Here is a 22431-nt window from a genome sequence, read left to right as displayed (position 1 = left end):
TATTAAATTTTGCTTTTTCCTTTCTGCTATTGTGTTTTAATATATAAAAGCTCAATTTAGTTGTATAAATGTAACTGGGTTATGGATTTCTGTATGATCTTGCCTCAGCCTGTTTCACCAGTCTCTTATCTCTGCAGTTAGTTTCTTATGCCATGTGCTTCATAGGACTACTTTTTTCCTCAGGGTTTTTGGTTCCTTGTTTCATTTGCATGAAATGCCTAATATTTGTACTCCCTTCTACTACCTCCTGTTTTCCCAACTGTAATATTGCCCCAGGTTAGGTCCATTGCTCTTATTAAATCTCTCAGGTGTTCCTGTACTACTTCTTGATACTGTTTTTTTTTTTTTAAATCAAAACTGTTCTAATTTAATTGTATACTGATTGTATACTATTTGACTTTAAGTTCTTTAAGTCCAGTGAATAGGTTTGTTTATTGTCATAACACCAGATTTAAGTGTTTTGTGCAGAATAAATAAATACAGAATTAAAAGTAAACAAGTAAACATTAAAAACAAAAAGAAAATCAAGAAGAGGCTCTGTTGGTATGCTAGAAAAAAATCTAGATTTTACAGAAGAATAACTAAATTCTAAGATAATTGTGCTAAGTGTTTTATAATTTCAAACCTCATTTTATTAATCTGATTTGAGGAAGTATTATTTATTGATCTCAAAGGTAGCTTTCAAATCTACATTGTATCCTAAAGAAAGTCCCTTTTGCCCTCCTTTGCGTCTTTTCCTGAAGACCTTTGTATTTTCTTCTACCTGATCCTCGCTGGGGCTGTGGCTCGGAGGTAGAATGCCTGCCTAGCACGTGTGAGGCACTGGTTTCGATCCCCAGCACCACATAAAAATAAAGATATTGTGTCCAGCTACAACTAAATAAATAAATAAATAAATATGGATGAGCATTCCAAATCACCATTTCTTTTTTATCTTCACTCTTCTCTCTTTATTCTCTGTAATGTAAATTTATCCCTTGACATCTGAACTCATTATTCAAATATTTTCAATAATGGCTTAGACATTTTTAACCTAAAATTGACTATACAATTAATTTTTACTAACACCCCTGTGTGTATTTGAGCCAATATTTAAGTTGCTGATAAATCTGGGTAAGAAAATATGTATGAAGTAGGTGTATTGTCATGTATCAGCTGTTTTTTTTTTTTCCCAAAAGGGACTGTTTTGTGATATTGTTAAAGGTTTTGTACAATCTTAATGTCTTCTAAGATAATGGAAAAGCGTATGGAAAGTAGGTAAACCTTGGAGAATTATGGAAGCTCTAACTTAGAAGAAAAGATAGAAATGATAAAGATGAATGAATGATAGACAAAAAATGAAAAGAGAGAAAACATAATCTTGGCCATCCTCATGCATTATGCCTATGAATTTTATCCATTTGTGAGAAAAAAATGAAGACAACTATGATAGTGGTGCTAGTTTTAAAAAGCTGTGTATTTAACTTTATTCTCATTGTCCTTTGCATTCATTGTGTATCTTTAATAAATTATTGTCTTTGTTTACTTACCGTAATGTTTGTAGTATAGAGGGAGTATAACTTGTATAGGATATACTATATACTGTATATAAATGTACTAAGAAGTTCATTAAATATTAAATGACTTTGCAGTGGCATTTTAGCAAACTAAACGGAGCTCTTCTCAAAAGAGAAGTTTTGTCTTAGAGTAGGCAATCACATCTTTGTCAAACATGTGATTGCCTACTCTAAGTTATACCTTCAAGGAATATATTACTCTGTTGTCAGATAACTCATTCTATCCTGTGAGAGAGCAGAATTAGAAGTGCAGTGGTGAATTGTGCTGTTGGGACTTGAGGGAAGCTGCAGAGGAACTCTTGACAGATGTTAGACTAAAGAAAACTACTGAACAGAGAGAAGTAAACTATCTTCTCTCTTCCCTCTCTTTCTCTTAAGAAGGGTGATGGTGAGCATAGGGGATTTATCGACTAGGCACTATTAATCAAGTAGCATGGAAATTAAATCTCTATAGTTAAGGAGAAGACTGAAATGGTTCACTGAATTTAAAAGACACGATATAAATTTATTTTAACAAACAGTTAAAGTCTCATAGTGAATTTGTAATGCAAGGATGAAAAAGCCAAACAAAACCTAATGATTTTATATAAACACACTGAATCCTTAATTGGTATCCTTATTATTGATCAAGGTGCATGTGGTTAAATTTAAATTTACTGGGACCATTGATTTGCACGAATTGTGATGTAATTTGCCATTCCAAAGGTACACTGGCTGTCAGGACAAAGCAAAGTTCATAGACAATGTGTGTTGGATAGTTATCAGTCTAAGAAAAATTTTATTATTCTGGTAATAGGGGATTTTCCCCTTGACATTATGATACATATTGATGGTATAAAGAAATTTAGAAATAAAATAAGTAACATTGAACTATTTTTTAATGACCTGTATAAGTTTGCCATTCCTTTTTGTGCTTTAAGAATGATATTAATTTGATGGCAGCTCTATTAGATCTTAAGCAGACAGAATCAATACATTTATAAACTAGTTTGGTTATATCTCCTATACTGTGGTCTGTATCTCCTATACTGTGGTCTGTTCCTCAGCAGCATATTACAGTCATTGTCATTGTTGAGAATTCTCTCCATAGGAGAACTTTTAACATTATTTCTTCTACTGTAGCAAAAATTGCCTATAGAAGATATCCAGATATATGCCATATTTTTAAAGCTGTATGGCAAGGACAAGGATTTTATTGTTTATGAGAAAAATAACTTCCATTAAAAATATATCTTGTAAATTGTCCTATGAATTATATTAATCATGAATATCTATTAAAACTGTTTTGAACATTATTTTAGTTACAAGAAAGTATGTATTTAAAGCAATTACTGTTTTAGCAATTTAAAATATGTAGGTAATAATATGTTTTAGTTATTTACATGTTTTTGCTTGTATAATGTGGTCATTCTAATTCTGAGTCTTTACAAGTCTTATACTTTGAGTTCTGACCAAACAAATCTGGTCATTGAAATTTTAGAGTTCAGAAGAATTTGCCATTTCTAAAGCCAGGTTAACTCTGGTGTAGGAATAAAAACAAATATATGAAAGGATAAATCTGTCTTTCCACAGCAGTTCAAATTTCCACAGTTTATGCCAATTAATTTTTGAAAATGTGTTTCTCTTTTTGATGTATTAAAGTCTCCCCTAAATAGATAGATTTCCCAAAATTTTGTTTGTGTGTATGTTTGTGTTTTAAGGATACCATTAAGAATTGGAAGGCTATCAAGACTGAACGAAATGTTATGGTTTGTATTAACTGGAGGATTCGCTATAAGAATTCTGTAAACCTTGCTCTGAAAAGTGATAAATAGGCTCAGGATTTTACCAGTTGCATTTTATTTATCAGAATTAAAAGAAAATGCAGCACTGGGTGCAGTGGCACACATCTGTAATCCTAGTGACTTGGGAGGCTGAGGCAGGAGGAGCACAAGTTTGAGGCCAGCCTTAACAATTCAGTGTCTCAAAAAATAAAAAGGGCTGGGTATGTAACTCAGTGATAAAATGTGCCTGGGTTCAACCCCCATACCAAAAAAAAAAAAAAAAAAAAAAAGTGGCCTAGTAAATAGTGTGATTCAAAAACTCAGATTAACTTCTAAGGAGCTGTACGATTTTTTAAATTGATTTTATTTTTTTAAATACACGACAGCGGAATGCATTACAATTCTTATTACACATATAGAGCATAATTTTTCACATCTTTGTATATAAAGTATGTTCACTCCAATTCATGTCTTTATACATGTACTTTTTTTCATTACAATTCTTATTACATATACATACCACAATTTTTCATATCTCTGTTTGTACATAAAGTATGTTGACATCCAATTCATGTCTTCATACATGTACTTTGGATAATGATGTCCATCACATTCCACCATCCTTGCTAATCTCTTGCCCCCTCCCTTTCCCTCCCACCCCTCTTCTCTATTTAGAATTCATCTAATCCTTCCATGCTCCCCCTCCCTACCCCACTATGAGTCAGCCTCCTTATATCAGAGAAAACATTAGGCATTTTGATTTTGGGGGATTGGCTAACTTCATTTAGCATTATCTTCTCCAACGCCATCCATTTACCTGCAAATGTCATGATTTTATTCTCTTTTATTGCTGAGTAAAATTCCATTGTGTATATATGCCACATTTTTTAATCCATTCATCCACCGAAGGGCATCTAGGTTGGCTCCACAGTTTAGCTATTGTGAATTGTGCTGCTGTAAACATTGATGTGGCTGTGTCCCTGTAGTATGCTGTTTTTAAGTCCTTTGGGTATAGATCGAGGAGAGGGATAGCTGGGTCAAATGGTGGTTCCATTCCCAGATTTCCAAGGAATCTCCATACTGCTTTCCATATTGGCTGCACCAGTTTGCAGTCCCACCAGCAGTGTATGAGTGTGCCTTTTTCCCCACATCTTCACCAACACTTATTGTTGTTTGTCTTCATAATAGCTGCCATTGTGACTGGAGTGCGATGATATCTTAGAGTAGTTTTGATTTGCATTTCTAACTGCTAGAGATGATGAGCATTTTTTCATATATTTGTTGACTGATTGTACATCATCTTCTGAGAAGTGTCTGTTCAGGTCCTTGACTATAAGATTCTAAAAAGTAAAAAAGGTTTCCCAAGCATTTTTTTTCCTTTGACAGTCTCCTTATTTGGGCCATATATGTTTCCTTTCCTGCTTACCCCTATTTCTGCTTTTAGTCAGATCTCCTTATTTACTTTTCTATTGTAAATCTTTTGATACTTTCCTGATTCTGAAAGAGACAGTTTGCTTCTGAAAAAAGTTATTTTTATACATGTGTAGTGGAATGTTCAGTTCTGTCATATAATTTGCTTCATCATCATCTTGTGTCAGACCATGATGCTACTTTTAGCTCCCATCACAAGGAAGGGTTAACGTAAGAGAGATCTGTTGTTATTGTTTCCTTACCAAGTAGTTATTCAGTTTATATTGATTTGAAGGGGCCTAGCGTTTGATTTTATTCATATACTAAATAACCTAGGATTTTGAATGCTGTTTTGAAAATTAGTTGGAAATAATGGATTTCACTGTGTATATATGCCACATTTTTTAATCCATTCATCCTCTGAAAGGCATCTAGGTTGACTCCACAGTTTAGCTCATCCTTTAAATGAGTTTTATTCCTTTTTTTTTTTGGAAAACTATCTGTTGTGGACTTTCTTGCTAATACTAAAGTAGAATTATGGTTACACAACCTACTTAATGAGCATCCATCAATTTGTATTTATAGTACTTGCGCTTTTATTCTCTGATCTCTTTTGTGCTATTCCTTTACCTCAACTAGAGTTACTAGTCTACTTGTTGATTGGTATTCAAAATCTGGCTCACATGGTCCCTTCCTTATTATTTTTACAGTGACCAATTTAGTGCAAATTCTAATCATCCCTTAATCACATTAGTCTTCCATTTATTAAGACCTCTGATCTTCTCCCCACTTACTTCATCTTATAAAATATGGCTGAATTTTTCTCCCTCCCTTCCTTCCTCCCTCCTTCTCTCCATCTCTTTTTCCCTTCCTCTCTCCGTACCTTCCTTCCAGTACTAGGGACAGAACCCAGGGCCTCACAGGTATAGGCAATCACTTTACCATTGAATTACAACTTCAACCATTTTTTAAAAACATTCTTATTTGTTCTTTTTAGTTATTCATGACAGTAAAATGTATTTTGACATATTGTACATACATGGAGTATAACTTCCCATTTTTGTGATTGTACATGATGTGGAGTTACACAGGTCATGTATTCATATAAGAAAATACAAAAGTTGTGTGTGATTCATTCGACTGTCTTTCCTATTCTCATCCCCCATCCCTTCCCTTCATTCCCCTTTGAATCTAGTGAACTTCTATTCTCCAACCCCCTCATTGTGTCCTCAACCGTTTTTAAATTTTTTTATTTTGAGACAAAGTCTTGCTATGTTGTCCAGATTGACTTTGAAGTTGGGTCCTCTTGCCTCAGCCTCTGATATAGCTGGGATATACAGACATGTGCCACCACTCCTAGTATATGACCAGATTTTCTTAGAATCCTTCATTAAGGTCTTATTGTCTAAGCAATGGTTTTTAATGTGTGATCTGTGAAGCCCTGGAACTCCAGGAGCCCCTGTTCTATAAGGTTTAAGCTATTGTATAATGTGTGTGTGTGTGTGTGTGTGTGTATGATGTCAATGGATCTTTATTTTATTTATTTATATGCAGTGCTGAGAATCGAACCCAGTGCCTTACACATGCTAGGCAGGTGCTGTACCACTGAGCTACCACCCCAACCCCTAAGCTATTTTTATAATAAAACTGAAAGACAGATTATGGTTATTCTGTGTTTGCTATGTGGCAGACATTTTCTGGAAAAAAAGAGGCATACCTGCCACTTCTGGGGAAACAACCAGCAGTATTTATTGCTAAAGATAAAATTTATGACTAAAATGAAAATTAGAATTTTGGAGAACTCATATCCGCCACCTTAAGTTTGACAGCTTCTCAGTATTGAAAGACATTTCTGATGAGATCAAGATTTGGGGGAAGATTTAGGCGTGTGATTTTTTTTTTTTTTTGATAGTACATAATGAAAAGTTGCAACATTTGGAAGATCTGCAAATTTGAGTTAACTAATATTTTCTAAGTGATTCCAGTGTATGATGGTTAAAATCTCATACATATGGGGTAAAAGAGCCAGTCAAAGGACGAGGTAGACAACTGATTTTGAATAAAATAATATGCACAGTCCATTAATGTGGTTTCAGATTCCACATTGCACTGACCTTTAAAGGCAGATGCTTATTGAGTTTTGGTACTATATTAAAGAATATCAATAATTATGTGAAAATACTGTTAAAATACTTTTATCTTTTCCAACTCTTTGAGACAGAGTCTTGCTCAGTCTTATTATTATACATCAACCGCATAAAACTAAAACAATCAGTAGATAATAGAAAACAGAAATAATCAAACTGTCTTTAAAGATATATGCAAAAATGTGAAGAATCACTTTTTTTGGAAAATTGTTAACATTTCATTAAAATGTACCTTTGTGTTAATATGTAGTAAGTTTGTTATTTTTAAATGAATACATATTTCTAAGATTTGTTTTAATTTCAAATGTTAAATATTGATATGACCCACGTAAACAAACCCCCTTTGAAGTTCTCAATAATTTTCAAGAATTTCAAGAAATCTTGAGATTAAAAAACCCAAACAAACCAACCTTGAACTGTTCATCTACAGAAAAATATCTAGTTTAAAGGAGTGCCTTCTAAAGGATCTGTTGAGTTACCTCTGATTTTAAAATGTTTCTAAGGTTATTTAATTTTTGTAATGAGGTCAGCATGTAATGTCCTTAGTATTCTCATAGGGAAGGGATTGAACAAATCTAAATTTGTTCTAATTTAGCTATTAAGATACTTCTTTTTATTTCTGTTATTATCTTTTCTCTTGTGAATTTTAGATACTAAAAATAATTGGAAACCAGAAATTAGAAGTAAGTCACTAGAGCATAAAGATTGGAAGCATTGATAAGGTAAAATAGGGCAAAAATCTGAGGTTATCCTGTTCATATAATCCCAGCATGTAGGCCTTGCTTATGTGCTATTAGACCTTTAATTAGCTAAGGAAATGAGGACATGATAAAATGAGTAAATTAAATCTGTAGATTACTTTAAAGTCTTATATTATTAAAGTGCTTCTTATATCTAACCCAAAAGTGCTAAATAGAACAAAAATAATAGCTTATTTTGTCTTTTTTCTTCCATGTATTCTTATCAAATGATTGAAAAGTGGGAATTATATAGAGGTAGAAAAAACAGATGAAATCATGCCACTTACTGGATGATTAATCAATCTCTCCATTTAGAGAAAAAAAATTTAAAAATATAGAGGCATTGGTCCTTATTTAATTACTTCCTATTTTGTACTAGATTTGGCACTGGAGACAAATTGTTCAAGGTCCAAGAATGTTTTATGATATGTTGTCTTGTTTTTCACAGTACCCCGAGTAAATTACAACAAAATTCAAATTGGACAAAGGGAGAACATTATAGTGAGGCTTTAATAGAGTTATTCAAGATCATACAAAGAAAGGAATTTAGGTTTCCTTAAATTCAGTGTTGATGCGATTTATATTTTGTCAGGAAAGTTGGTTTATGCTACAAATACAATATCTTGTGCTCTAATTTTTATAGACAGAGTATCCATGGCTAACTTACACAATAAAGTTAGTCACTTGAATAAAAACTAGTCTGGGCTACAAAACCAGTATATTTCCACATTAAATGGGTGCATCTCTCTGTGTTGAAGTTGTCGACTCCAGAAATAAGCACATTGTGATTAAAAATTTAACCTATTTTCTTTTTTGTTTAAATCATGTGAAGATAATCAGTATTGACAGGACTAAAAAGTTCCTAAGAATTAGTAACATGTTTAGCAAAAGTCTAGTAACATTATTGTTCTTTGGACCTTGAATTATCTTTGGGGAAGTTGATAAATTTCCCCAAACATGCAAGTTGGATAGACTGAGAGAGGATGGGAAGTTACACAAGAAGGAACAGGGAAGATAATATTGGACACAAAATGATGTGGGTAGAGATATATCCACCAAATTGCTCTGATTATTGACTTGTTGCTTACTTCCTAAAGAAATCTGGGTACAATTATGCCAGTTTATATTATACTATAAGGCAACTAGGAAATCTTTTGGATTTATTGAAGCCAATACCAGTAATACTTATCATCATGTGACAAGACAGAAAGTCTGTAGAAAACAATGAATTAAAAACACTCTTGTAATAGACATAATATACTTATTTATGATTCACAACTCTCCTGCCCTCATGGGTATTTGTTTTCCAATCTGTTTGGTTTGTTCTTCTCTAGTATAATAACTAAATAGTAATAATTAGAACATTTAAAATAATCACTGTAGTAAATTCCTGAGAGGAATTAGTCTTTTGTGGCTAAAGTAATTTTAAGGTACTTTGAACTGTCAAATGCTTTATTTAATAGATCTAATGTGTATTTAAGATTAAGATATATTCCAGATTCTACAACAGCCCTCATAATGAGTAAACAGTTAATATTAAAAAAATAAAGTAGCAAAGGTAATAATAACCAGTTGACATTTAAAAGGAATTAAGGCATTTGTAAATTGTGGAGACATTTTGCTTTAATATTAGGTAACTTTACCTCTAAGAAACATGATGGTAAAACATTCAGATCTCTCCTTGAGGGCATTATTTTCTGTGTTTTTAAGATCTTACTGGCCTCTAGTGGTAATATGCTATTATTTAAACATTTTCAATTCTTAAAACTGTTTTTAAGACAGTCTGCCAGTAACTCTACTCTCAGTTCTGGACTAGAAAACCAGTATATTTCATTCTCAAAGTGGAAATGTTACATGTTTATCTTCCTCCCATAGACTATACACTATATCTTTTGTTCTTACCTTTGAATCTTTTTTACTTTGAATAATACCAATTTAGCTCTGAAGCAACTTTGCATTATTTTAGCGTTTGTACAGTGTAATTACTGTATCAAGTTTATACTAACAGTTTTCCCCACAGTGTTTCAGCCATTTTCTCTGTAGATTGTAGGGCAAATTTTTGTGTATAAGTTTTTTTTTTTTTCCCCTCTAAGAGGCAAAAGACTCACCTTTATTAATTTGACATTGAAGAATCTTGTTTTTCTGTTTTGTTACACAGATGTGAAAGGACCACCCACTCATCGTCTATCTTGTGGTCAGTCACCCTATACTGAGACCACAACATGGGAGCGGAAGTACTGCATCCTCACAGACAGTCAGTTGGTGTTGCTCAACAAGGAGAAGGAGGTGAGATAGAAAGCTACTTCCCTTTTCTAAGCAAATGCCTCAAACTTATGTAGCTTTGATTTTTATTTTGATGAATTACATTATATAAATAGGGGCTCTTGCAATTGTAGACTGTGGATAATAAGTTAAAGACTGCTAAATGTCATAATGAAGTGCTATTGCCATGAAAGAGTGAGTTCCACAAGATAGTGCTGAATTTTCACTAAGGAACAGTAAAAGAGATAGTAAGTTGAGAAATTTGGAATGAGGAGTATTAGATAGTTTAGACCTGTCCCTGCAAATGCCCCCCTCTATGAGCCACTGGAAATTGTGTCTTTCTAACTCCTAAAAAAATAGTTATCATACTCAGTCTATTAATTAAAAGAAGTTTAACAGTTTACAGAGGCATGGTCAGCATAAGGGACGTATCAAAGGGTGGTGAGGTATCTATGAATGAACAGTAGAAAGCTGGTATAACCCCAGACCTTCAGGGAAAGGGAGGGGTTTCTGGACACCAGAGAATTGTAGTTGTCTGAGAGGCTGCAAGACAGTTGTGGTGTTTACACAAAAAAGAACACAGCCTTTACCAGAACTAAAATGGCCACCAAGAAAGAAAGAAGAGAGAATAAACCTTAACTCTCTTCTGCTGCTTTCTGATTTTTTTTTGCAATTGTCCCTGTTGGCCAAATCTAACTTGTAGGCAGGAGAAGATTGCTTTGTTATGTTCTATGGAGGTCAGTTTCATACAGCACATAATTAAGGGAGCAAAGGATTGGGAGAGTAGCATAAGTCTAGAGAGGCAGGCAGAATTTAACCTTCACAGACATCAAGTTTTAGGAACACTTTCTGTTCCTCTTGAACTTACACTACTAGTACTTTACTCCTCAAACTATTATAGTGTATATGTTCTTCCATATCCAAATAATTCTATTTGCCTATTGGTGATTAATATCACTCTGGTTTGGTATGGACATAAAATAATCTGTCTCCACTACATAAAAACAATGACTATGATCTTGAAAAAAGAAGAGGCATAATGGGTGGGAAAGAGAAGAAAATACTTGATTTAAAAAGAAGAAAGATTGATTGCCAAAAATATATAAATAACTAGAAAGATGTAGGTAGAATATACATTCAGTAAGTCATTCTTCCTAAAAAGTGTGTTTGGAAGAAGCAGTGAATAAGAAAATTTTCTTAATTCTCATTTGTGAATTCCTACTCTCCTTTTTTCATCTCTTGTTCATCTTTCCCTGTGTCTTTTCTTCTCTTATTGAGTATGTTTTAATTTGGTAATGGTAAGGCAATAACAATGAAACAGTTCTAGTTTGTTCTCATATTTCAATAGGCAGTGCTTGCTTAAAAGGGTCCAGGTAATGTAACTCCACGAAGAACTTGCTTATTCTTTTATTCTACTCGTTGAAAAACATCTCTTCCTTTTGTTACCATCTCTCTACCCATGACCCTTTTCCAGAATTTGAATATTATATTTAATTTTATTAAAATAATTTAATAAAGGCCAGCCTTTTTTTAGAACAGTTTTATATGTGTTGCTGTTGAGTGGATACATAATAAAAATTGGTCAAGTGAATGAATGTTAGTATAGAGAATTTCTTATTATCTAATTTGAATATGCACATAATTTAAAATATTCATTTATACAAACCTATTCTGTCAGCAAACTTTCATCAGCTCTCTTAATAAGGAATGTTACAAACAAATCATTTGTCATCCCCCCCCCTTACTAACTGTTGTGGTTTAGGTATTAGGTGTCCCCAAAAGCTCATGTGTGCAACAGTACAAGAAGGTTTGGAGGTGAAATGATTAGATTATGAGAGCCTTAATCCAAACAGTGAATTAATCCCCTGATGGAAGTAACTGGGTAGTAACTGAATGCAGGTATGGTGTGGTAAGAGGAGGTGGTCATTGGGGGTGTGCTTTTGGAGTAGACATTTTGTATCTGGCGACTGGAGTTCCTCTCTGCTTCCTCATCCTAATGTCTTGAGCCACTTTTCTTCATCACACCTTTCTGCCATGATGTTCTGCCTCACCTCAAACCCCAGCTGTCTGTGGACTGAGACCTCTGAAACCATGAGCCCCTAAATAAGCTTTTCCTCCAGAAATTATTCTTCTCAGGTCTTTTGGTCGCAGCAACAAAAAGCTGAGTAAAACATCCACATTTTTTTTTAGTTTAGTGCTGTAGCTTAAGAATAGATAGAAGAACATCAAGAAGTATCCCTTTTCCAGAACTGAGATATAATCCATTGATTGAATATTCCTGGGCAATTGAGTCACCTAGGCCAAGGCCCCTATTTTTCTTCTAAAATAACTGTCCCTGATAAATAATTTTCTGAAACAGTCTCTCTTATATACTTTAATCCTCTTTTGTGCCAATTTTTATAAATAGCCCTAAATACCTGAAAACCATTATACCAGATACTTCATTCTCTCTCTGATTCTCTGTATTCCCCCTTCTGATGCTGTCTTCCACTCATCTTTCCCCACCTCTTGAAACCCTTTACTGTGCCTTCTGTCACTCAAGGACCATCCTTTGAGCAAAATCAGCTGTTTCTTCTGTAATGCCAGATTCGTGGGACCCCAATAGACCTCCAGGAGCCGAATCCGATGCAATCACACAAGAGTCTTTATTGCAAGCTCGAGCCTGGACTCACAACTGTTCCTGATGCAATGGTCCTAGGGAGTGAGTCCTGGTTTTTTTGTTCAGTGAGATTTTATAAGTTTTTTTGGGGGATACTCTATGCGTTACAACATCACACAGCAAATCATTCCACACTGCGCGGGAAAGTCAAACAACTCTTAACATTGATTAGCACATTCACTGGCGGGAACAAGTTAGGTAAGAGGTGATTGGTTAGTACAAGAAGGGAATTCGTTTGAACTGATTGGTTTAAGCTACGAGGAGTGTATGTGCTAAACTACATGGTTTCCCAACAAGTTATCAACCACCAAAAACTACTGGGGGGTCATCTGGCATCCCAGGTATTTTCCCTGTCTCATGCTGATTGGTGGTTGCGGGAGGGGGGGTTTGCTATGAGTCCTCACCTACCTAGCGTAACTGAGTAACTGAGTCAGGGACACCTGGCACCCGCAGATGTCTCCTATTTGCAGACAAACAACTCAGCAGGGTGATTATGTGCCTAGGAGTGCTCTGTGGGTTTTTCCAAGGACAAGGGTCACGCCCCCTTCCTTGGACAGGCTTTGAGGTAGAAGCTGTTTTCAAAAATGGAGTCACATCAGTTTCTCACTTCTACTTCTTCTCTGGAGGGGTTCCTTAAATTCTTGATCTCATAAGAACCAAAATGTTTCCTAATGTTACTATCTTTCATGAAGTCCTGTGGAAGTGTGGCTGATATTTTCCCCATAACTCTTACACCATGCTGCCTGAACTAGGTATTATCTCCTTTTATGGCTGCTTCCTGTCGGTTCTCCCTAAAATGCTCAAACTCTGAATCTCATTTATTCCCCAGTCCCCCTGCCTCATCTTGTCACTCCTCTATGTATTTTGATCTTCTGCATCACTGTCATCTACACAGCTTAATTTTTATTTTTAAATATTTTTTTTAGTTGTAGATGGACACATTACCTTTATTTTATTTGTTTTTATTTTTATGTGGTGCCAGAGATTGAGCCCAGTGCCTCATGTATGCTAGGCAAGCTCTCTACCACTGAGCCACAACCTCGACTCCTACACAGCTTAATTTTTATGATCCCAATATCTGCAGAGATGAATCTTACAACACAGTTTCCTTCAACTGCTCCTCTAAGAATTTCCCTATTCCACCTTTTTGCTGTAAGTCCTTCATATTCTCAGTAGTATACATCTTACTCTCTGACCCACTCCTTTCTTTCTAGCTCATTTTTTATTTCAATAATCTTTCAATCCTTCTGAGATCTATAGTCTCTTGATCCTATCACTTTCCTGCCTCTCATACCTCTCATTTCCTTTCTTTCCTCTTCATTCAGCCTGAATTCCAGAGTCAGTCATTCTAATTATTCCCTTGCATATTATTTCCTTGCCTTTCTCTTGCTTCATTTTCTTTATTTGGTTAAGTAATAGCTCAGTTAAATCTTCTTTTTTTTAAGAATATTTATTTTTTAGTTGTAGTTGGATACAATACCTTCATTTTATTTATTTATTTTTTATTTGGTGCTGAGGGTCAAACCCAGGGCCTCACATGTGCTCAGCAAGTGCTCTACCACTGAGCCACAACCCCAGCCCAAATCTTCTTTCTTGTTATGATCTGAATCTTAAACATCTCCCAAAGCCCAATGTGCTAAAGGCTTATTGGGAAGTGGTAGAACCTTTAGTAGGTAGGGACTGGTAGAAGGAAATTAAGTCACTGGGAGTGTGCCCTTAAAGGGGACAGTGAGAACTTGGCCCCTCCTATCTCTCTTTGCTTCTTAGCCACCGATAGGTGAATAAGCTTCTACCCTGCACCCCTGCCACCATCTACTGCCTTGCCACAAGCCCAGAAGCAATAGGGTCAAGTGACCATGAACTGAAACCTCTGCAACTGTGAGCCAAAATAAATCTTCCTCTTCATAAGCTGATTTATTTTGGGTATTTAGGTATTTATGTGTACTTTATCCATGAAGCTTAATGTGTCTGGAGAAAAGCACACACATTGCTGACTGGTCTTTGAACTAATGGCTGCAAACTTCATTGGAACCCCCAGTGCTGCTTGGCAATCATAAAACATTTTCAATTACTGTCCCACCCTATTGGATTAGTTCTTCTCAATCTATCTATGGTGAAAGATCTCTTGGCCCTCCACCCTGCCTCATCATAATCAACAAAATGAATTGTAAAGAAAAGCGAAATAAAAAATACAAGCCTGAATGTTTTATTAGATTTAAGACATGAAATTCAATAAGTATATTCAGCATAACATAGGGAAAAAAGGAGTAGAATTACAAAAAAAAAATAATTATTTGTGGAAAAAAGTCTATACTATGAAACAGATCTAATGATGACCCTAAGCGTGCTGCTTCTCTGTTTCTGTACTATTTTGTTTATCACAACAAATCAAAACAGTTCACAGAACAGTACAGGATCTTGAACCACCCTCTGACAAGCACAGTACAGAATGGTTTTCTAAAGTGATTTTTTTTCATACCTTTCTCTCTTCAAACCTGTAATCCCATCTTTATTATCTTTACATAGAGCTGATTACTTTGCTTATTGCTTCACTGAGAAAATTGAAGTACTCAGAAGAGAGCTTGTCTACCATATTTACTCACCAGCAAGTCTGATTTCCTTCTCCTCCTATGGTTGAAATTTCCACTGTCTTGGTCAGCCTCTCCCTTGTGTCCATCTATTCAAGGATATATCATTAGTAATTCTTTCTAACCTTTTGTACATCTTTAATTTTTTTTGTCTCTATCAGATCATTCCTGTCAGCATACTATTGTATTGATCTAACCCACTGCCTCACCTGTGCTAAGCAGGTGCTCTACTACTGAGCCACAATTCCAGCCCCTCAAACCACACCACTCTGACACAGTTGCTCTTGTTAAGCTCACTAGTGACCTCCACATTATTAAATTCAAAGATCAGTTCTCAGTTCTCATCTTATTTAATCTGTCAGGAGCATTTAATGCTACCCATCACTCATTCCTTTCCTTACATCACTTGGCTTTACATAACATCATGCTTTCTTAGTTCTCATCCTGCGTCTCTGGCAGTTCCTCCTGAGTCTTTCCTACAGATTTTTCTTCATGTTTCAGATCTTCATATGGCACCTAACTTCTTTGGGGATTTTCTGACTTTTGATATCTTCTAATGCTGATGATTTCTAATTTTATATCTTAATGTACTCATCCCTCCTCTCTGCCCATTGCATATCTCCATTTGGATATGTGAGAGCCCTCTCCAACATGCCTCACATCCTCCAGTAAAGGTAACTACCCTTCCAGGTTTCAAAGATCACTAATTCCCCCAACTCTTTTAATCCCAGACATACTGATTTCATTACTATTTCTTGAACACATCAGACATGTTCCTGCCTCAGGTCTTTAGTTTTAGCTTTGCCTTCTGTTAGGAATGTTCTTCCTTCAGATATTTGCATAGCTTACTTTCTCACCTCTTTTAACAGTTTGCTTCCATATCACCAACCTTCACTAACTTCCCTCACCTTAAATCACATATCTTCCCTTACCTTCATCCAGAACATCTTTTTTTTAAATTTATTTTTTATTTTTTTTAATTTTTTATTGTTGGTTGTTCAAAACATTACAAATTTCTTGACATATCATATTCCACGCTTTGATTCAAGTGGGTTATGAACTCCCACCTTCACCCCATACACAGATTGCAGAATCACATCAGTTACACATCCATTGATTTACATATTGCCATACTAGTGTCTGTTGTGCTCCGCTGCCTTTCCCATCCTCCACCATCCCCCCTCCCCACCTCTCCCCTCCCCTCCCCTCCTCTCTCTCTACGCCCTCCACTGTATAACCCTGAGGGTCTCCTTCCATTTCCATGCAATTTCCCTTCTCTCTCCCTTTCCCTCCCACCTCTCATCCCTGTTAAATGTTAATCGTCTTCTCCTGCTCTTCGTCCCTACTCTGATCTTAGTTACTCTCCTTATATCAAAGAAGACATTTGGCATTTGTTTTTTAGGGATTGGCTAGCTTCACTTAGCATAATCTGCTCTAATGCCATCCATTTCCCTACAAATTCCATGATTTTGTCATTTTTTAATGCAGAGTAATACTCCATTGTGTATAAATGCCACATTTTTTTTATCCATTCGTCTATTGAAGGGCATCTAGGTTGGTTCCACAGCCTTGCTATTGTGAATTGTGCTGCTATGAACATCGATGTAGCAGTGTCCCTGTAGCATGCTCTTTTTAGGTCTTTAGGGAATAGACCCAGAAGGGGAATAGCTGGGTCAAATGGTGGCTCCATTCTCAGCTTTCCAAGAAATCTCCATACTGCTTTCCAAATTGGCTGCACCAATCTGCAGTCCCACCACCAATGTACAAGTGTACCTTTTCCCCACATCCTCGCCAGCACTTGTTGTTGTTTGACTTCATAATGGCTGCCAATCTTACTGGAGTGAGATGGTATCTTAGGGTGGTTTTGATTTGCATTTCTCTGACAGCTAGAGATGGTGAGCATTTTTTCATGTACTTGTTGATTGACTGTATGTCCTCCTCTGAGAAGTGTCTGTTCAGGTCCTTGGCCCATTTATTGATTGGGTTGTTTGTTCTCTTATTGTCTAATTTTTTGAGTTCTTTGTATACTCTGGATATTAGGGCTCTATCTGAAGTGTGAGGAGTAAAGATTTGTTCCCAGGATGTAGGCTCCCTATTTACCTCTCTTATTGTTTCTTTTGCTGAGAAAAAACTTTTTAGTTTGAGTAAGTCCCATTTGTTGATTCTAGTTATTAACTTTTGTGCTATGGGTGTCCTATTGAGGAATTTGGAGCCTGACCCCACCGAAGGTAGATCGTAGCCAACTTTTTCTTCTATCAGATGGCGTGTCTCTGATTTGATATCAAGCTCCTTGATCCATTTTGAATTCACTTTTGTGCATGGCGAGAGAAAGGGATTCAGTTTCATTTTGTTGCATATGGATTTCCAGTTTTCCCAGCACCATTTGTTGAAGATGCTGTCCTTCCTCCATTGCATGCTTTTAGCCCCTTTATCAAATATAAGCTAGTTGTAGTTTTGTGGATTGGTTTCTGTGTCCTCTATTCTGTACCATTGGTCCACCTGCCTGTTTTGGTACCAGTACCATGCTGTTTTTGTTACTATTGCTCTGTAGTATAGTTTGAAGTCTGGTATCGCTATACCGCCTGATTCACACTTCCTGCTTAGCATTGTTTTTGCTATTCTGGGTCTTTTATTTTTCCATATGAATTTCATGATTGCTTTCTCTATTTCTACAAGAAATGCCGTTGGGATTTTGATTGGCATTGCATTAAACCTATAGAGAACTTTTGGTAATATCGCCATTTTGATGATGTTAGTTCTGCCTATCCATGAACAGGGTATATTTTTCCATCTTCTAAGATCTTCTTCTATTTCTCTCTTTAGGGTTCTGTAGTTTTCATTGTATAAGTCTTTCACCTCTTTTGTTAGGTTGATTCCCAAGTATTTTATTTTTTTTGAAGATATTGTGAATGGAGTGGTTGTCCTCATTTCCATTTCAGAGGATTTGTCGCTGATATACAGGAATGCCTTTGATTTATGCGTGTTGATTTTATATCCTGCCACTTTGCTGAATTCATTTATTAGCTCTAATAGTTTCTTTGTGGAGTCTTTTGGGTCTGCTAGGTATAGAATCATATCATCTGCAAATAGTGATAATTTAAGTTCTTCTTTTCCTATTTTTATGCCTTTAATTTCTTTCGTCTGTCTAATTGCTCTGGCCAGTGTTTCGAGAACTATGTTGAACAGAAGTGGAGAGAGAGGGCATCCCTGTCTTGTTCCAGATTTTAGAGGGAATGCCTTCAGTTTTTCTCCATTCAGAATGATGCTAGCCTGAGGCTTAGCATAGATTGCTTTTACAATATTGAGGTATGTTCCTGTTATCCCTAGTTTTTCTAGAGTTTTGAACATAAAGGGATGCTGTACTTTGTCGAATGCTTTTTCCGCATCTATCGAGATGATCATATGGTTCTTATTTTTAAGTCTATTGATGTGGTGAATAACATTTATTGATTTCCGTATATTGAACCAGCCTTGCATCCCAGGGATGAATCCTACTTGATCATGGTGCACAATTTTTTTGATATGTTTTTGTATCCGATTCGCCAGAATTTTATTGAGGATTTTTGCATCTAGGTTCATTAGAGATATTGGTCTGTAGTTTTCTTTCTTTGAAGTGTCTTTGTCTGGTTTAGGTATCAGGGTGATGTTGGCCTCGTAGAATGAATTTGGAAGTTCTCCCTCTTTTTCTGTTTCCTGAAATAGCTTGAAAAGTATTGGTATTAGTTCTTCTTTAAAGGTTTTGTAAAATTCTGCTGTATACCCATCCGGTCCTGGGCTTTTCTTAGTTGGTAGTCTTTTTATGGTTTCTTCTATTTCCTCAATTGATATTGGTCTGTTTAGGTTGTCTATATCCTCCTGACTCAATCTGGGCAGATCATATGACTTAAGAAATTTATCTATGCCTTCACTATCTTCTAATTTATTGGAGTATAAGGATTCAAAATAGTTTTTGATTATCTTCTGTATTTCTGAAGTGTCTGTTGTGATATTGCCTTTTTCATCCCGTATACTAGTAATTTGAGTTCTCTCTCTTCTTCTCTTCGCTAGCATGGCTAAGGGTCTGTCGATTTTGTTTATTTTTTCAAAGAACCAACTTTTAGTTTTGTCAATTTTTTCAATTGTTTCTTTTGTTTCGATTTCATTAATTTCAGCTCTGATTTTAATTATTTCTTGCCTTCTACTTCTTTTGCTGTTGTTTTGCTCTTCTTTTTCAAGGATTTTGAGATGAAGTATGAGATCATTTATTTGTTGTTTTTTTCTTTTTTTAAGGAATGAACTCCAAGCAATGAATTTTCCTCTTAGAACTGCTTTCAATGTGTCCCATAGATTCCGATACGTTGTGTCTGTGTTTTCATTTATCTCTAAGAATTTTTTAATTTCCTCCTTGATGTCTTCTATAACCCATTGATCATTCAGTAACCTATTGTTCATTCTCCAAGTGATGTATGCTTTTTCCTTCCTTCTTTTATCGTTGATTTTCAGTTTCTTTCCATTATGATCAGATAAGATGCATGGTATTATCTCTACTCCTTTATATTGTCTAAGAGTTGCCCTGTGACATAATATATGATCTATTTTTGAGAAGGATCCATGTGCTGCTGAGAAAAAAGTGTAACTGCTTGATGTTGGGTGGTATACTCTATATATGTCAATTAAGTCTAGGTTATTAATTGTGTTATTGAGTTCTATAGTTTCCTTATTCAACTTTTGTTTGGAAGATCTGTCCAGTGGCGAGAGAGGTGTGTTGAAGTCTCCCATGATTATTGTATGGTGGTCTATTATACTCTTGAACTTGAGAAGAGTTTGTTTGACGAACATAGCTGCACCATTGTTTGGGGCATAAATATTTATGATTGTTATGTCTTGTTGGTGTATGGTTCCCTTAAGCAGTATGTAGTGTCCCTCTTTATCCCTTTTGATTAACTTTGGCTTGAAATCTATTTTATTTGATATGAGTATGGACACTCCTGCTTGTTTCCGAAGTCCATATGAGTGATATGATTTTTCCCAACCTTTCACCTTCAGCCTATGTATGTCTTTTCCTATCAAATGCGTCTCCTGTAGGCAGCATATTGTTGGGTCTTGTTTTGTGATCCATTCTACTAGCCTGTGTCTCTTGATTGGTGAGTTTAAGCCATTAACATTTAGGGTTATTATTGAGATATGGGTTGTTCTTCCAGCCATATTTGTTTATTTATGTTACTAAACATGGTTTGTTTTCCTCTTTGATTATTTTTCCCCCCTTTACTGTCCTACCTCCCACTGTTGGTTTTCATTGTTATTTTCCATTTCCTCTTCCTGTAATGTTTTGGCGAGGATGTTTTGAAGAGATGGTTTTCTAGTTGCGAATTCTTTAAACTTTTGTTTATCGTGGAAGGTTTTAATTTCATCTTCCATCCTGAAGCTTAATTTCACTGGATACACAATTCTTGGTTGGAACCCATTTTCTTTCAGTGTTTTAAATATGTTATTCCAGGATCTTCTAGCTTTCAGAGTCTGTGTTGAAAGGTCAGCTGTTATCCTGATTTGCTTACCCCTAAATGTAATCTGCTTCCTTTCTCTTGTAGCTTTTAAAATTCTCTCCTTATTCTGTATGTTGGGCATCTTCATTATAATGTGTCTAGGTGTGGATCTCTTATGATTTTGCATATTCGGCGTCCTGTAGGCTTCTAGGATTTGGGATTCTGTCTCATTCTTCAAGTCTGGGAAGTTTTCTCGTATTATTTCATTGAATAGACTGCTCATTCCTTTGGTTTGGAGCTCTGTACCTTCCTGTATCCCAATGACTCTTAAGTTTGGTCTCTTAATGTTATCCCATATTTCTTGGATTTTCTGCTTATGGTTTCTTAACAGTCTTGCTGAGCTGTCTATGTTCTTTTCAAGTTGAAATACTTTGTCTTCATTGTCTGATGTTCTATCTTCTAAGTGTTCTACTCTGCTGGTAGTATTCTCCATTGAGTTTTTAAGTTGATTTATTGCTTCCTGCATTTCTAGGATTTCTGTTTGTTTGTTTTTTATAACCTCTATCTCCTGGATTTGTTTGCGTAATTCATTGTCGAAGTGATCTTTCATTGTCTGATTTTGCTGTCTAATGTCTTCCTTGATACTCCAGATCATCTGAAGCATGTATATCCTGAATTCTTTATCTGACATTCCATCTGCTGCAGCTGTTACCTCTTCTAAAGTTGCGTTGACCTGCATTGCTTGTGGTCCTTTCTTTCCTTGTCTTTTCATACTGCTTGCGTATCTTTCCTGCAGGCGCGGGCGGCGGCTCTGCTCTCTCATTATTCCAATTGGGGTGTCGTGACTACCACGCCGGCAGGTCACTGGGCCTGTTCTGGGCGCTGGCAGCGGCTCTGTTCTGCCCCTACTCCAATTGGGGTGACGAGTGTACCACGCCGGCAGGCCACCGGGCCTGATCCGCCGATCGGTTGCAGGTTTGCCTACCCTGCAGGCGTGGGCGGCGGCTCTACTCTGCCCCTACTCCAAATGGGGTGACGTGTCTGTCGTACCGGCAGGCCACTGGGCCTGTCCCGCTGGTCGGTCGCAGATCTGCCCACCTTTCGGGCACGGGTGGTGGCTCTGCTCTGCCCCTACTCCAATTGGGGTGTCGTGGCTACCCCACCTGCAGGTCGCTGGGCCTGTTCCTGGCACGGGCGGCGACTCTGCTCTGCCCCTACTCCAATTAGGGTGGTGTGTGTACCACGCCGGCAGGCTCCTGGGCCTGATCCGCCGGTCTGTCGCAGGTCTGCCCACCTTGCAGGCGCGGGCAGCGGATCTGCCCTGCCCCTCCTACCACGCCTGCGGACCCCTGGGCCTAATCTGCAGGTTGGTCACAAGTCTGACATATAATAAGTTATGGGGTAAAGAGTAACATTTCAATACATGTATACAATGTGTCAGACTCTGCTGACCACTCTTTTATTCTCTGCGTCTGTGAGATCAACTTTTTAGCTTCTATATATAAATGAGAACTTGCAGTGTTTGTGCATTTCTGTGCCTAATTTATTTCACATAACATAGGGTCCTCCATTTCCACCCATGTTGTTTTAAATGACAAAATTTCACTTTTGTTTATAGCTGAATAGTATTCCATTGCCCATGTTATATTTACCCATTCATCTGTCAATGGATACCTAGGTTTATTGCCTATCTTGGCTCTTATGAATAATTGCAATAAATATGTAAGTATAGGTGTCTCACAGACATCTTTGACTATGTACCTAGTAGTTGAATCCAGAACTTCTCACCTAATTGCCTAGCTCTGATTTTTTTGTTGCATTTGCCACTTTTTAAAATGCTATAA

At 36.3% G+C, this 22431-nt stretch overlaps 1 protein-coding gene across 8 annotated transcripts in view; it reads left to right on the top strand.

The window, feature by feature from the left end:
- The window catches only part of Rasal2 (RAS protein activator like 2), a 343852-nt gene that overhangs the window by 142138 nt on the left and 179283 nt on the right, over positions 1–22431 (top strand). For 7 of the 8 annotated variants that reach the window (XM_071600283.1, XM_071600280.1, XM_071600279.1 and 4 more), the window contains exon 2: positions 9775–9902. In XM_071600283.1, the coding sequence (XP_071456384.1) occupies positions 9839–9902 (64 nt within the window). In that variant the 5' untranslated portion in view covers positions 9775–9838. Of the gene's footprint in view, positions 1–9774; positions 9903–22431 lie in introns of those variants that run through there. The other variant, XM_071600281.1, reaches the window with a different exon arrangement.

The sequence above is a fragment of the Marmota flaviventris genome, chromosome 12, assembly GCF_047511675.1.
Source record: "Marmota flaviventris isolate mMarFla1 chromosome 12, mMarFla1.hap1, whole genome shotgun sequence".
Taxonomy (NCBI): Eukaryota; Metazoa; Chordata; class Mammalia; order Rodentia; family Sciuridae; genus Marmota; species Marmota flaviventris.
The sequence above is the reverse complement of the archived record's forward strand: the minus strand, read 5'-3'. Positions and strand labels throughout refer to the sequence as shown.